A 16,238-nucleotide genomic window follows, 5' to 3' on the forward strand; every position below is an offset into this window, starting at 1 on the left:
CCTGCTGTGTTGTATTCCCCCCACGTGGAGGCGGGGACCCGTGTTTCCTTCCTTTTGACGGCTGCGTAGTACTCCGTCCCACAGTGGTCAGTGCTGGTCCGAATGCCGGCAGACGAACATTCGACTGAACAGCTGCCTTCCGTTACCGTGAGCGCCTGCGCAGGGGTGGCGTTCCCGGCCGTTTCATTTTGTCAGCAAAGTTAGATTATCCGGCTGATGGTATCACTTCACGCACACACTCCCTGTGCCTAGGGAGCCCCTGACCTCCAGCAGAGCCCCCTAACACCTCTCCCTCAGACGGCCAGTTGCATTTGTCTCCAGCTAGAGTGAAGTGTGCACCAGACCTGTCCCAAGGTCCTGGGGCCACCGTCCACTCCTGGCTCTGGGTGCCGGCTGGGTCCTGGAGCGTGGGCTTCCCCTGCTTCAGATTCAGCCGAGGCAAATCCTGGGAGCCAGATGGGGGCACAGGTACTGGGGTCCCAGCCACCACATGGGGGACCTGGGTGGAGTTCGAAGCTCCTGGCTTCAGCCTGGCCCAGCCCTGGCTGTTGTGATCATTTGGGGAGTGATCCAGTCATGGGAGATGTAAATAAATAAATAAAGTTTAAACAGAAAAGAAAGGTTCTTGGAGTGGACAGTGGGCACAGGTTCAAGTGCGCCCACCGGTGTTCCGGTCCTGAGTTCCCGCCCCTGAGTCCCTGCCCGCAGAGACGTGGGCAGTCCTGAGAGCTGGGACCAACGGTCACTGGCCCCCAGGCAGCAGACCGCTCCGGGGCCTTGGCCTCCAGCTCCCTGGAGGCCACGTCTCGTCCCTCCCTGCCGATGTTACCCCGAGACGGGAGCCGGGGAGGGGCCTGGGCCAAGCCCTCGCCGGCGCCTGGCTCTCGCAGACCCCGATGTGTGCTTCCCCCAGCGTCTCCAACAGCCGGCACCACACAGCAGCCTCGGAGACCCCCGCGGCCACACCCTGAGGTCCTGCACGGGTCGGGGGCGGGAGCAGGGCCTCGTCCGGTGGTGCAGCCCGCGGGGCCGCGTCCTCGCCAGCGCCGGTGCCTCTCGCTGGCCCGGTCCCGACGCAGTCACCTCCTGGTGTCTGTCTGTGGCGAGCTGTCCTCACTTGCCACGGATCTGTAGGAGACAGCCTGCGGTGGACATGGCACAGTCAGCCTGGGGCCTCTCTCCCGCCCCCTGCTGGCCTGTCCACGCCAATGCCGGACCCTCAGCCTCCTCCCGCTCTTCAGGGAGCCCCCGCTGCACTCACCCCGTTGGCCGAGGCGCTGGAGTGGTCCGTGCCTGGAGGAGACACAAGGAGACTTGGAGGGACAGCGCCGGGAAGCCCCGCCGCGGGGTCAGGGCCCCCAAAGTGTTTTTTTATTTTTATTTCAGATTTTATTTACTTGAAAGAGACAGATAGCAAGGGACGGATAGGCCCACAGGGACTGCGTATGAAACTGGCCCAGTGGGTAAGAGGCCTGCATCCCACACCACAGGGCCTGGGTTCGAGTCCAGCTTCCTGCCGACTCAGACCCTGGGGGGCAGCAGTGAGGCTCAAGTGCTTGGGCCCTGACACCCACGCGGGAGACCCGGATGGAGTTGCCAGCTCCTGGCTTCCCCTGACCCGGTCCTGGCCGTTGGCAGGCATTTGGGGAGTGAGCTAGCAGGAGGGAAGTTCTCTCTTTCTCTCTCTGTGCACCTGTCAGGAGCTGGGGCTGGGCCAGGAACCAGGAACTCCGACAGGCAGGGCCCCCCATGTGGGCGGCAGGGACCCAGGTACTTGAGCTACGTAGCTGGAATCCACAGCGGAGCCGGGACTCGAACCCGGGCCGTGTCTTGCCCACCGCGCCAGGCGCCCGCCCAGCCTTTGCAATGTGGAGGGTGGGGCTGCAGGTTCCCGAGTTCCTGGGTCCCCGCCACCATTCTCTAGGGCGCCCTGCTGAGAAAGGCGATGGGGGGGGGCTGTGGGGCCCAGGGTGCGCACCTGCCCACCTTTGTCCTGAATGAAGAACAAAGTCTTTCTGGGGGGAGGGGCCTCCAGACCTCTGCACGCTCTGCCCCCCACCCCCCTTGCTAAATATTTGTAAAGTCAATGAGCGGTGGGCGGGCCTCCCTGGTGACGGGATCTTTCCGGTAAAACAGGGGTGCCCTGTGGTTCCCCGAGCTGGGGAATTAGGGAGAGGCTGACGGGGGGGGGGCAGGGGGAGGGGGGAACTCACGGGAGCGGCTGCAACGCCGCCGGAGGTAGAGCAGGATCCCCAGCAGGATGAAGCCCAGGACGCCCCCGAAGACCAGCACAAGGACGGTGTTAGTGACGGACATGCCCGAGCCTGGCTGCTCCCCGGGCCGGGCCTCTGGGCGAGAAGGAGGAAACGGGTGTCAGGTAAGGGGGCTTCCGGGGTTCCTGTCTGCCTGGAGGACACACCCCAGATTTCCTTTGGGAACTCCTCGGTCTAGGTGGGTCGGGTGGACCTGGCTCCACTCTCCGCTTCTAGGAGGGGACGCTGACTCAGGCCCAGCCAATCAGAACACCCATCTCTCCGGGCTGCTGTGATTGGTTCATCGACCCAGGTTGGGCCAATGAGAGGCAGCCCTGGGACTTTGGCTGGAGCTATTGAAAATGATTTTTTTTTCCACCCCTGGGATGGCTTATGTCTGCAGCTACTGGGAGCCACCTTGCTCTCCTGAGGACAAAGCCAGCATAGGAATGGCAAGAAAATGCCTGGGCAGGCTGGCGCCGCGGCTCACTAGGCTAATCCTCTGCCTAGCGGCGCCGGCACACCAGGTTCTAGTCCCGGTTGGGGCGCCGGATTCTGTCCCAGTTGCCCCTCTTCCAGGCCATCTCTCTGCTGTGGCCAGGGAGTGCAGTGGAGGATGGCCCAGGTGCTTGTACCCTGCACCCCATGGGAGACCAGGATAAGTACCTGGCTCCTGCCATCGGATCATCGCGGTGCGCTGGCTGCAGCGTGCCAGCCACGGCGGCCATTGGAGGGTGAACCAACGGAAAGGAAGACCTTTCTCTCTGTCTCTCTCTCTCACTGTCCACTCTGCCTGTCAAAAAAAAAAAAAAAAAAAAAAAAAAAAGAAAATGCCTGGGCTGCGTGCTTGCAGCACCTGGATCTAACCATACCTGAAGCTACTTCCAAAAAATGCCTCCCACTCATTGCTCGGGCTACTTTGAGCTGTGCCTCTGTCAAATGCAACTTAAGAGTTCTGCCCAAGACACTTGGGAAGGGACTCGGCCTGGGTTGACAGCAGGGTGCGGCCAGGCGGCTGGACGTCAGAGCCCATGATGAGATCTTGCCTGCCTCTCCCTCGGCGGGGACCCCCCTGGCCACCTGCTCCCTGCCCCACCTCCGGGGCACCCCTCACCTCTGACCAGGACGGGCAGCTCCCCGCGCCCAGTCCCTAGGGAGTTGGTAACGAGGCAGATGAAGGTGGTGTTGACCGACTCGTCCACTTTAGTGATCTGGAGCTGCCGGCCCTGGGCCACGGCAGAGGGTGGCAGGGGACCCGTGGTCCTGGGAGAGAGCAGAGGGAGAGAGTGATCCGGGTGAGGAAGTGGCCCTCCACGGGGACGGGAGAGAGCCGGCCCCACGCGGCCCCATCCCGCCTTTGAGCACTGACCTCCTGGGCCCAGGCTGCTGCCCCCTGCTGGACTCCCTGGCTGCAGCCTGGCCTCCTTGTCTGCCCTCCCCGTGGCCAGCAGAGGGCGCTCGCGGCCCCCCGAAGTCCGCTCAGAGCCAAGCCTCTCTCGGCTCGCCTAACTCAGCAGGGACCTGCCCCAGACGCCTCTGCCCACGGCACCCATCGCTCTCCCCTTCGCTCCCACAGCCTGGCCCAGCCCCGCCTGGTGCAGCCACCTGGGGCGTGAAGATCTCTCCCTCTCTCTCTCCCCCTTACAAAAAAGAGCAAAGGGACAGGGATCCCTGTGTCCCACCAGTACAGTGACTGGTGACCTGCACATGCAATCGAACCCCCGCAGCTTTAATCTGGGGGCCGTGGGTGCTTCGAGTGCCCGGGAGGCGGGCTGCCGGGCTGCGGGGGGCTGCCGGGCTGCGGGGGGGCTGCGGGGCGGGGCCAGCCGGCGGGATCACGCTGCGGTGGGAGGCGAGTGGGGTCTTGAGTGTTCGCCCGGAGATCCTCAGGACAAAATGTCGGGGGACATGGGGCCCTGTGTGTTGGACCCGGGGAGCTGCGTCCCCAGGCGGCGGGGACACGAGTGGCCCTGTGGGATGTGACTGAGCCGGTCGCACGGGGTGATGGGGAGACGGGATTGTTCAGGGGCCGGAGGTGTGGAGCCGTGTCCAAGTGTGCGATGTGGGTAATCATTAACCCAGATAAGGGCAATAGCGCCGGGCACGCGGAGTGCCGGGTCAGCAATGAGGCCCAGACACACCCAGGGCAGGGCGACCACGGTGAGACTGAGCACCCCTCCACTGCGGCCCTGAGTGTACCACGCTGTCTACTTCCTGCAGCCCTCCTCCCTCAGACCCAGGGTCCAGGCCCCGCCCCTTCTCCCTCAGACCCAGGGTCCAGGCCCAGCCCCTCCTCCCTCAGACCCAGGGTCCAGGCCCAGCCCTCCTCCCTCACACCCAGGGTCCAGGCCCAGCCCCTCCTCCCTCAGACCCAGGGTCCAGGCCCAGCCCTCCTCCCTCACACCCAGGGTCCAGGCCCAGCCCCTCCTCCCTCACACCCAGGGTCCAGGCCCCCAGCCCCTCCTCCCTCAGACCCAGGGGTCCAGGCCCCCAGTCCCTCCTCCCTCACACCCAGGGTCCAGGCCCAGCCCCTCCTCCCTCAGACCCAGGGCCCAGGCCCCGCCCTCCTCCCTCAGACCCTGGAGTGCAGACCCCCAGCCCCTCCTCCTCCAGACCCAGGATCCAGGCACCCCGCCCCTCCTCCCTCACACCCAGGGGTCCAGGCCCAGCCCCTCCTCCCTCACACCCAGGGCTCCAGGCCCCCGGCCCCTCCTCCCTCAGACCCAGGGCTCCAGGCCCCCAGCCCCTCCTCCCTCAGACCCAGGGTCCAGGCCCCCAGCCCCTCCTCCCTCACACCCAGGGGTCCAGGCCCCGCCCCTCCTCCCTCAGACCCAGGGGTCCAGGCCCCCGGCCCCTCCTCCCTCAGACCCAGGGGTCCAGGCCCCGCCCTTCCTCCCTCAGACCCAGGGTCCAGGCCCCCAGCCCTCCTCCCTCAGACCCAGGGTCCAGGCCCCCAGCCCTCCTCCCTCAGACCCAGGGGTCCAGGCCCCGCCCCTCCTCCCTCAGACCCAGGGTCCAGGCCCAGCCCCTCCTCCCTCAGACCCAGGGTCCGGGTTTAGCTCCTCCTCCCTCAGACCCAGGGTCCAGGCCCCAGCCCCTCCTCCCTCAGACCCAAGGGTCCAGGCCCCCAGCCCTCCTCCCTCAGACCCAGGGTCCAGGCCCCCGGCCCCTCCTCCCTCAGACCCAGGGGTCCAGGCCCAGCCCCTCCTCCCTCAGACCCAGGGTCCAGGCCCCCAGCCCTCCTCCCTCAGACCCAGGGTCCAGGCCCCAGCCCCTCCTCCCTCAGACCCAGGGTCCAGGCCCCCAGCCCCTCCTCCCTCACACCCAGGGTTCCAGGCCCCCAGCCCTCCTCCCTCACACCCAGGGTCCAGGCCCAGCCCCTCCTCCCTCACACCCAGGGTTCCAGGCCCCCAGCCCTCCTCCCTCACACCCAGGGTCCAGGCCCCAGCCCCTCCTCCCTCAGACCCAGGGTCCAGGCCCCCAGCCCCTCCTCCCTCACACCCAGGGTTCCAGGCCCCCAGCCCTCCTCCCTCACACCCAGGGTCCAGGCCCTCAGCCCCTCCTCCCGCAGGCCCCGCCCCTGACTCACGTGCTCCAGTTGTAGCCGGTGGGCTCTGGGTTGCTGCGGACGTCACAGGTGAGGGCGGCCTTGCTCCGGCCCAGGTACCAGTTGTCATCGTAGCCGGAGATGGAGACCTCGGGGGGGTCTGGGGGAGACGGGGAAGTGGAGCTCAGAGGCGGGCGAGTCTTGGGGTGGCCCAGCGCGTGTGGTGCCCGTGCGGGCAGCCCGCAGGGCCTCCCGGACCCTGCCCTTTCTGCTGGTTTTCCTGGCAGCCTGGGCCCTGGCTGGGTGTCCCGAGAAGAGGCCTGGCGGCCACTCAGCACCCAGAAACACGTTCCAGGCTCCGACAAGTTCTGCAGCTAGGAGCCCCCGGCCCTGCTCCACCTGTGCGGGACCCCGGGGCCGGCCAGTGAGCAGGGCCTTTGTCTTGGGAGGGGTCAGTGCAGCTCTCCCCCCCTCCCGCCCAGTGACCGTGTCCAGGGGACAGTGTGCCACCTGCTTGGCAGGGAGCAGCCAGTGTAGACGGTGACGGGAGGAACAGTATGGGGAGCTTGTGTAGAGATGGCCGCCAGGCCAGTGTAGACGGCTGGCTGGGATATTCGAGTAGATGGGTTGAGCAGGGAAGTGGCACGGTGGGGGAGGCAAAACCAGGCAGAACAGAGTTCAAAGACATGCTGCAGAGACAGTGTAGACAGGGGAGCCAGGGTACAGAGTAGGGGAGGCCCCCAAAGCCAGCTGGCTGTGCCTCTGGGGAATTGCTATAGACAATGTGGAGGGTCCGTGTAGACGGATCTCTAGAGAGTCGGTGTAGACAACCTTGCATGCAGTTTGGAGAGTGCTTAGGAGAATTGGTGAAGTGTGTCTATGTGGCTGGAGGTCGCTGGAGCCGGTGTGGACAAGAGGGGCAGGGCCAGCTGTAGCCCAGGGAAGCCAGTGTAGACGGTAGAAGGCAGCATGAGGACTGCACATGACAGTGGATGTAGACAAGGAGGTAAGCAGGGTTGACATTGGCTTGGAGAACAGGGTAGCTGTACGAGGAATGGCAGTGTAGACAGCTGGCCAGCCAGGCAGTTTTAGGCAACACGTGTGGGACAGTGTAGACAGTCCTCAGGAAGCCAGCAGAGATGGAGTGGGGTAGCAGCGTTGACAGCAGCCAGGGGAGTTCTGGGGACATGACCTGGAGAGCAACACTGACCGTGCACACGTAGCCGATATAGATGCGGGGGTGGGGCGTGTGGCTCAGGGAGCCAGTGTAGACACAGGGGTGAGGTGTGTGGCTCAGGGAGCCAGTGTAGACACAGGGGTGAGGTGTGTGGCTCAGGGAGCCAGTGTAGATGTGGGGGTGGGGCGTGCAGGCGATAGCCAGGGGAGCCGGTGTAGAGGCGGGGGTGGGCGGGGGGCAGCCGGCACTCACAGCGCACGGCCAGGGTCACGGGCAGCAGGGCGGGCTCCCTCTGGCTCTCATGTTCCACCCTGCAGGTGATGTTCTGGCCGTCAGCCTGGCTGGAGGGCACCAAGGCGAAGAGGCTGATGACGGTGGTGGTGCCGGGCTGGGGTCCTGGCTCCTGGCTCTCGCTGGCCGTCCCGTTCAGGTGTGAGAACCAGGTGATCTGGCCGGGCGGGCGGCCGCCCGTGGAGACGCAGCGAGCCACAGCCACCGTCTCCTCGGGCTCCCGGGGCTGCTGGGCCAACAGCACTTCCCGTGGCTCCACCATGTTCTGGGGCTGGGCTGGGGAGAACAAGGGGACAGTCACCCCCACGCCCTGGGCAGCCGGGGAGCTTCAAGTCCCAGCTCTGTCCCCAGCAGCTAGGTGGCCTTGGGCCAATCCGCGCCTCAGTTTCCCTGTCTGTCAACTGGGGATGCTGATAGGGTCACAGGCAGTGAGGTACCCAGGTGGGGCCGGCGGCACAGCGCAGCGGGGGGAGCCGCCACCCGTGACGCCTGCATCCTGTCTCAGGTTCAAGTCCTGGCTGCTCTGCTTCCGATCCAGCTCCCTGCTCAGGCACCTGGGAAAGCAGCAGAAGACGGCCTCAGTGCTTGGGCCCCTGCAGCCACGTGGGAGACCCGGATGGAGCTCCAGGCAGCTGGCCCAGGTCTGGCTGTTGCTGCCATGTGGGGAGTGAATCTCTCTGTCTCTGACTCTGCCTTTGAAATAAACCTTTATAAAGGGGGGGGGGTATTCAGGGAGAACCCTAACAATGGCACTTGGCGCATAGCAAGCACTCAGTAAACACCCGGGTGGGGAGGACCCATGGGCGCAGAAGCGGCCCCACACGACCATGATCCAGAGTGGTCAGAGCTGGGCCTGGGAGCCCTGCAGGACCACAGGAGGCTGGGCTGGTGGTCAGGGAGGGCTCCAGAGAGGAGGCGAGAGAGGAAGCGACGGGCCCAGGGCACGTGGCTGCAAGTGGTGGAGCTGGGTTTACTTATTTTTCCTTTTAAGTTAATTTTTTAAAAAGATTTATTTTATTTATTTGGAAGGCAGGGTTAGAGTGAGAGGTCTTCCATCCACTGGGTCAGACCCAAAATGGCCACAGTGACCAGAGCTGGGCCAGATCGAAGCCGGAGCTTCTTCCGGGTCTCCTACAGGGGTAAGGGGCCCAAGCACTTGGGCCATCGTCTGCTGCTTTACCAGGCCACACCAGAGAGCTGGATCGGAAGTAGAGCAGCTGGGATTCAAACCGGCGCCCATATGGGATCTGGCACTGCAGGTGGTGGCTTCACCCGCTACACCACCGCGCCGGCCCCCAGGAGCTGGACTGTTCACACAAGGTCTGTCACCTTGACCATCTCGGAAGCATCCCTGGGTGATTCCCAGCGCTGGGGCTCCCCCACCCCACCAGCCACCTGCTCGCCGCTCGGCAGGACGTCTCCCCCTGCCCTGACTCACGGCTTCTGTTTCCCGGCTCACCCTGCCCGGGAGGAATCCTAGTTTCTCTGGGGCCACAAGAGTTCCAGGCCCCTAACATCTCAGCAGCTGCTGGCCCCGGCTTATAGAAACCGAAACAGCTGTGGGTGTTTGCCACGGTCTGCTGGCTGCCAGTGACTCAGCAGTGGCTGTCATGCCCCGGGCTGTAGCCAGGGCAGGGCGCGAGCCAGCAAGGACGCCGTGGAAAAATCCTGGGTACGGAGCCGCTTAAGAAATGGGTCTGGCGTGGGTACCTACAGCTCGTGTCCCACTTTATTTCTCTATCTGTGGAAGGCAGGAAACTGGGCACCGTGGGGGCAGAGCAGGACCACTGAGCGCTCCTGCCGGCTACACAGGAGTTTGCGCTATCAACACCAGGGCTGAAGCATCCGAGGTTTCCAAACCTCCGGCCTCAGGAATGCCCAGGGATGGGGCGGGGGGCGGGCAGAGAAGGAGGAGAGGTGGACGTCCGCCCCGTCCTGCCTGACGCCCAGAAAAATGAAGCCGGGAGCCCGAGCGGTGCAGTCCCCGGGGGCTCGGGAAAGCTCTCCTCTGTGGGGCACCTCCTTAGGGTCCCGGCCACCCTTGCCTTCTCCACCAAGTGACGTCAGGATCAGGGACGGCGCAGGGGGCTCCCGTGGGTCAGCTCTGCCTCTGTTCCACGGCCTCACCTGGAGAAGGTCACTGAAGCCGTAGGCTGCTTTCTAAGGGTGGATCTGTTATTGCCAAGCCCATTTTAGGGATGAAGCCAGGAGAGGCCGGGAACAAGGCACTGGCCCAAGCTGCTGGGGGGTGGGGTGCTGGGCTGCAGCCCTGGACAGGCCCCTTCCCAGGCCTCTCCACCCCCCACTTCCACCCTGGCCCGCTCCTCCTCCCGCTCACCCAGCACACGCAGCCAGGTGCGGGCGCTCCTGCTGCCCTGTGGAAATGTGGCAAACTGGCAGGTGTAGTTGGCCTCGTCCTCGGCGCGCAGCCCCGACACCGCCAGCGACGCGTTCCACAGCTCCGCGCCGGGCCTGGCGGCCACGAACTCCAACCGTCCAGGCTCCGAGACGCTGGCGCCCCGCGTAGAGTGGAAGACCGCGACGTTGCGGGCGCCTCCGGCCGGCTCCTGCCGCATCCATGTCACTTGCGTCACTCGCATGTCGGCCTCCAGCGGCAGGTAGCACGGCAACGTCACGGTGTCGCCCAGGAAGCCTTGTATCCATGCGGGCGCCTGCACGGTCGCTGCGGGGGCGGGGGGGAGCGGGGACAGGTGAGACAGCGTCAGAGGGGGCGCCCGGGACCACCGCGGCTTGCATCTGCACACTGCGGCTTCGCGCCGCCAGGGAGCGGGGAGCGAGGTGGGGTCGAGGCATGGGAGTGGGCAGGCAGGGTGCCTGGGTTGGACCCGGAACCCGGCCAGTGGCCCTGTGTTGTAGCTCTTATTACCGTATTTCCTGCAATTACCGTATTTTCTCGATCTCATGAACATTATTAAAAAACAACAACTGTGGTTTTAAAAAATTAAATGCCCAGCCGGCGCCGCAGCTCACTAGGCTAATCCTCCGCCTAGCGGCGCCGGCACACCAGGTTCTAGTCCCGGTCGGGGCGCCGGATTCTGTCCCGGTTGCCCCTCTTCCAGGCAAGCTCTCTGCTGTGGCCTGGGAGTGCAGTGGAGGATGGCCCAAGTGCTTGGGCCCTGCACCCCATGGGAGACCAGGAGAAGCACCTGGCTCCTGCCATCGGATCAGCGCGGCGCGCCGACTGCGGTGGCCATTGGAGGGTGAACCAACGGCAAAAGGAAGACCTCTCTCTCTCTCTCTCTCTCACTGTCCATTCTGCCTGTCAAAAAAAAAATTAAATGCCCCATTGAAGCCCTTCAGTAGCAGCAAGGACTTCCACAGTATTGTCCACTGTCTGGGTCAAGAACTTTCTCACTGCTGCTGAGTCATCGATTGTAAGATGCACCATGACCAGGTCAATTACTGCAGGATGGCCCCAGCTTCGGAAGACCCTGGGCCTTAAAATCCATGAAATACGGTGTCATGGCAGATGCATGCAGGCTGGAGAGAGGATAGGGGTTCCTATCGCAGGCGGGGAGGCGATGGTAGCCCAGGGTTCGGGTGCCTTCAGATCGGGCGTGAGGCAGGTTAGTCGGGCTCGCTGTGGGACTAGGAGCAGGGAGCACCCCCGGGATGCTCCGTGCAGCTCAGGAGCCGGCTCAGCGCCCCGTGTTTCATTCTCAGTCAGCTCCCCCGAGGCCAGCACTGCGGTTAGCACCACTTTTCAGATGGCAAAACTGAGATCCAGGGCTGGCGCCACGGCTCACTAGGCTAATCCTCCACCTGCGGCGCCGGCACACCGGGTTCTAGTCCTGGTTGGGGCGCCGGATTCTGTCCCGGTTGCCCTTCTTCCAGGCCAGCTCTCTGCTGTGGCCCGGGAGTGCAGTGGAGGATGGCCCAAGTGCTTGGGCCCTGCACCCACGTGGGAGATTTGGCAGACCTAGCTCCTGGCTTTGGCATGACCCAGCCCTAGCCAGCTGAGGCCATTTGGGAGTGAACTAGCGAATGCAAGTCTCTCTCTCTCTCTCTCTCTCTCTCTCTCACTGTGCCTTTAAGGAAAAAGAAGAGATACAGTGTGATGCATTCTTGTTACTCTCAGTACGGACACTGGAGCAGGTGGGATGACTAAAGGACTCTGACCCTCAGCCCGAACCACTCCCTCGCCTTGGGCTCTCGCGCCTCAGTCTGCTCGTCTGTAACATGAGGGTTGATGGGCGCATTAAAGGATGGATATAAGTGTGTAAAAGCCTTGGAAGCTGTGTAGACATTAGCCTGTGTGTGGAAGAGGGAAATGGAACTTTTTGTGCCCAGGAGAAAGGATGTAATTGGGGGGGGAGGGTCCCAGGGGGAGGGGTCCCAGCCCTCTCCTGGGGGGCAGCTTTAGGGGTATCTTCCCCGCTCTGCACCAAGGGGGCTCTTAGGTCCGAGAGCCCCGTGTGGATAAGGCCCTGGGAGGATGTTTGGGAGCCGCCACCCAGCAGTAGCCCAGGAGGGGGGGGTGGGGGCAGGGAGAGCCGGAGGACCCCTGCCCACATCAGCTCCAGTCCTCAGCTCTCTGCTCGGACTCCCGCCTGGTCTGTCCCATGGATTGCACTACACTTGGCCACCTCGAGTGCCGCCATGCCCTGTCCCAGGGCTGAGCGCTCTCTCACGTGAAGACCAGTAGCCAAGGGAACACCCAGCCCAGCACTTCGTCATGGGGAGGAGGAGCAGGGAGGAGGTGGACAGAGGTGTTTGTACCGGACGCCGCCTGCGGGGAGAGGGCACGGCCTGGACACAGGTGATCGTGCAGGGGGCGCACGCTGCTCTGTCGCTGGCTGGCCCTGGCTAAGGGGGTCTCTCTTGCTCGGTGGGGCTCCCCCTTCTTGGGGTCCAAGCTTTCTTCCCTGGCAGGCGGCTGTGGGGATGACCCTGGGCGAGGCAGCCTCCCCCCGCTGCCCCCTTCAGTCCTCTCCCACAGGCTCGTGAGATCCACAGTTGTGTTTTCACACCCACAGGACACACACAGCCATGGTCACTGCCTCAGCAAGCAAGGCCTGGGCACAGCCTGGGCTGGGACACCTCAGGCTCCCCCGCCCCCACCCTGCCGTTGCTCCAGGCTGCAGGGGAGGGGCCGAGCCCTGGCACCTGCTGGCTCCCTGAGCCCTCGGGCACTTGCCCAGCCATGCCTCAGTGGGAGATGTTCCAGAGCCAAATACCTCAGCTGGGGGGTGTGTGGAGGGAATGGGGGGGATGGGGGATGGAGGGAATGGGGGGGATGGGGGGTGGAGGGAATGGGGGGGATGGGGGATGGAGGGAATGGGGGGATGGGGGGTGGAGGGAATGGGGGGATGGGGGGTGGAGGGAATGGGGGGGATGGGGGATGGAGGGAATGGGGGGGATGGGGGGTGGAGGGAATGGGGGGGATGGGGGGAGGGAATGGGGGGGCTCTGAGTCAGAGGCATTTCCCCTTCTGGGGGAGGCAGGGAGTGTTCTGTGAGTCACCTTTTGGGAACTGCAAGGCTACACACCGCGTCATCATTTCCCGTGTCGCACTTGACATTGCTAAACACCCTGTGCAGACACTGCCTGGGAAGGTGAGGGCCTGCCCATTCCCCTCCGCCACACACACAGGTGCACACACACAGGTGCACACACACAAACTCAGGGTGGACTAACTCAGGGTCCCTATCAGGCACAGGAAGCACTCTAGGTGAGCAGGGCGAACTTCTACATTTATGAATGAATGAATGCATGGCCAGGCCTTCAGTTAGCCATGCTAGGGTCGCAGTGGGCAATGGGGTCATGCCACACCCCCCCACCCCTGTCCTCTCCCACCCCAACCCCTACCCCCCCAACCCTGCCAGGCACCAGGCTCCGCATGGCTGCCGCCTGCCTGGCCAGGGCGTGGCGGCCATGGGGTCCCCCAGCGGCGGACGTTGAATCACTCTCCGGCTAATTTTCCCTGGGCCTCGCCCGTGGGGACTCAGGCCGGTTCCTAAGGCGGCCGGCCGAGGGGAGGGGAGGGTCCCGCCCGGGGAGGGAGGTGGGCGGCGGCGGGTGGGGGGGCAAGGCCGCTGGCCTGCGGGCAGCCGGGGAACCGCGCGCCGCGGCGGGGCAGGGGACGGCCGACCCGCGCGGGGCTCACTCACCGGCTCCGGGGAGCGCCCAGCACAGCGAAAGCAGCAGCTGCAGCGGCGGCAGCGGCGGCTCGGAGGCCGCGGCTCGGGCCATGCTGCGGCCCGGCGCTCCCTCCTCGCCTCGCCGGCGCCGGCTCGATCTGCCCGGGCCGCGCAGTAGGAACGGGCTGAGCTCCGCCCGCACAGGGGCGGGGAGGGGAAGTCCCGATCCGACCCGACCGCGGGGCAGGGGTGGAGGCGGAGCTGCGCGCGGTCCGGCCGCAGCCCGCAGGGTGCGCGCGGGTTCCCGGGGGGCGCCTCAGGCACAGGAGCTCCGCTTTGCAGGGGAGGACACGGAGGCGCAAGTGAACGCTATTACTCTCGCTTTACCCTTGTCACTGAGCACTGTTCAGGAGGCTGGTGATTCATGTCTCATCCGACACGCATTTCTGGGGGCGGGCAGGATTCTAGGCACCGGGGAGACAGCCGCGAATAGCACAGACAGGAGCCTCTGCCTTGGAAGGAGCTGACGCTGTGGTGCAGTGAGTTTAGCCCTCAGGCGGTAGGGTGGAGGAGCTGCGATCCCGTGGCAGGTGCAAGCCCCGGCTGCTCCACTTCGGATCCAGCTCCCTGCTCATGGGCCTGGGAAGGCAGTGGAAGACGGCTCCAGTGCCTAAGCCCCTGCCACCTACATGGGACTGTGGATGGAGTTTCAGGCTCCTGGCTTCGTCGTGGTGATTTGGGGAATGGACCAGTAGATGGAAGATTCTCTCTCTCTCTGTTTTTATTTTTAATTTATCTTAATCATTTTAAAAATGATTTATTTATATTTATTTGAAAGGCAGAATTACAGAGCAGCGGAGGCAGAGAGAGAGAGAGAGAGAGAGAGAGAGAGAGAGAAGTCTTCTATCTGCTTGTTCACTCTCCAGTTGGCTGCAACAGGTGGAGCTGCACCAATCAGAAGCCAGGAGCCAGGAGCTTCTTCCGGGTCTCCCATGTGGATGCAGGTGCCCAAGCACTTGGGCCATCTTCTACTGCATTCCCAGGCCACAGCAGAAAGCTGGATCGGAAGTGGAGCAGCCAGGACTCACACTGGTGCCACATGGAATGCCTTAACCAACTACACCACAGCACCAGCCCCTTAATCATTCTTTTATATAAAAAAATTATTTTATGTGAAAAGCAGAATGACACACACACACACACACACAGATCTTCTATCCACTGCTTCACTCCCCTGATGGCCACAACAGTGGGGGCTGGGCCAGGCCAGAGCCAGGAGCCAGGAGCTCCATCCAGGTGTCCCAAGTGGGCCGCAGAGGCCCAAGCCCTTGGGCCAATCCTCTGCTGCTTTCCAGGCCATTAGCAGGGAGCTGGATCGGAAGGGGAGCAGCCAGGACTCACACTGGATGCTGGCATTGTAGGTAGCAGCTTAACCCATTGCACTACAACACTGAACTCGTAACTTTGCCTTTCAAATAAAGAAAGAGCAAAAAAAAAAAAAAAAAAAAAAAAAATCCCTGCCTTTGTGCAGGCTGGGTTCCAGTGGAGGGAAACAGACGGTTAATAGAGCAATGCACGGGAGAGGAAGAGAGAGAACGAGGGAAACGCCCCTGTAAGGATAGGAGCAGAGGCTGACCGTGGGAGGGGGAGAGAGAGACCCTGGGCCATCGTCCAGAGAGCCTCTGAGAAGCAGAGGTGGGGCCCCCGCTGGCCAGGGTCCCCGGGAGACCCCCTCCCTGTGGCTCTGCCCCCCCCCAGTCTCCCTGTGGGTTTCACCTGCTTCTGGGCGGCTCTGTCCCTGGTGGCCACGCCTGGCGCACCTCACCCTGGATGTGTGTCTGGGATTTCTGAGTGGGACGCGGGTTGTTCTCTCGGAAATCTCCGAATTTTCCTGCATCCCAGTTCGGCCGTTATTTCCCGGCTGGGCACCCGTGACCCTCGAGGTGCGCTTCCTCTGGACGCTGACGTCACCGCCCGGGCTTCCCCCACTTCCCAGGCTTCCCTCAAGCTTCTGGCTGCTGGGGGGCCGCCCCTCCCACCCCCCGGGGGTCTGGGCTGCGCGTCTGGGGGCCCTTCACCCCCTACTCCCTGAGCCCATGAATCCTGGGTGACAAGGAGGTGCCTTGAGCCTGAAAATGCCATCCAGTCCTTGATCCTGGACGGTGCCACGTAACCACGCAGGCTGTGGGTCCAGGCGGGGTCGAGGGTCAAGGGTCAAGGGTCAAGGTGGATAAGAGGATGGGGTCTGAGCTGGGAGTCAGGAAATGGGAGGGCTTCAGGGAGGGGCCAGGTGGGGGTGGGGGCCTCCGGGGTTGAGAGGCTTCGATGGCCAATACTCTTGCCCACCCCCCAAAAAAAGGCCATCAATACAGAGGGAGGTCACAAGTTCCGCGCCGTGGTTGGCTGAATTAAGCCCAGAGTTTGCTGCCTGCTTGATGGTGGGCGAGGGGTGTGGAGCAGGGGACCCGGCCACCAGCTCGCGGCGCGTGGGTTGAGCCAAAGGGCAGTATAGCCCCCTGCCTGGCCACCCCCTCTTCCAGAAAAAACCTGGTGTGGGCGAAGTGGCCATAAGGTCTAAAGGGGACAAATAAAGGGGACAAATCCGAGCCCCCACCACCACCACGAGGGGTGGTTCGGTGGGCGCTGAGGACGGAAGGTGACCTGCGGGGTCTCTGGTGTCTGGGGCAGCCGCAGCGGAAAAGATGCGCCTGCTTCGAGGCCGGAGGAAGAGGACTTGGTAGACAGGCTGGGCTGCGGCTGACCCGCTTGACCCTTCCTAAGAAACCCCGCGGCTCTGTAGGCGCCACTTCCCTGCAGCCCCTGGCCACGCCCCTCCTCTCCGCCGCACGGCAGGGGGCTCCGAGGCTGTG

At 63.9% G+C, this 16,238-nt stretch overlaps 1 protein-coding gene across 1 annotated transcript; it reads right to left on the bottom strand.

Moving 5' to 3' along the window:
- Positions 1–1,079: 1,079 nt before the first annotated feature.
- PVR (PVR cell adhesion molecule) lies at positions 1,080–13,480 on the bottom strand. The gene is made up of 8 exons (NM_001171117.1): positions 13,399–13,480; positions 9,606–9,950; positions 7,229–7,543; positions 5,842–5,959; positions 3,367–3,515; positions 2,214–2,348; positions 1,262–1,293; positions 1,080–1,142 (listed from the first exon to the last, which is right to left on the bottom strand). Exons 1-8 carry the CDS (start codon positions 13,478–13,480, stop codon positions 1,080–1,082), a joined length of 1,239 nt encoding a protein of 412 aa, NP_001164588.1.
- Positions 13,481–16,238: the final 2,758 nt, after the last annotated feature.

This window comes from Oryctolagus cuniculus, chromosome 18 (genome assembly GCF_051225735.1).
Source record: "Oryctolagus cuniculus isolate XC-2025 breed Fujian yellow rabbit chromosome 18, ASM5122573v1, whole genome shotgun sequence".
NCBI classification, from domain to species: Eukaryota; Metazoa; Chordata; class Mammalia; order Lagomorpha; family Leporidae; genus Oryctolagus; species Oryctolagus cuniculus.

Excerpts from the sequence above, each read along its gene's own strand:
- PVR (NM_001171117.1), bottom strand. The coding sequence starts at position 13,480 with ATGGCCCGAGCCGCGGCCTCCGAGCCGCCGCTGCCGCCGCTGCAGCTG. Across the intron at positions 7,544-9,605 it reads CACCTGGCTGCGTGTGCTGG|CCCAGCCCCAGAACATGGTG; the intron begins GTGAGCGGGAGG and ends TGTTCTCCCCAG. Across the intron at positions 3,516-5,841 it reads ACCGGCTACAACTGGAGCAC|GACCACGGGTCCCCTGCCAC; the intron begins GTGAGTCAGGGG and ends GCTCTCTCCCAG.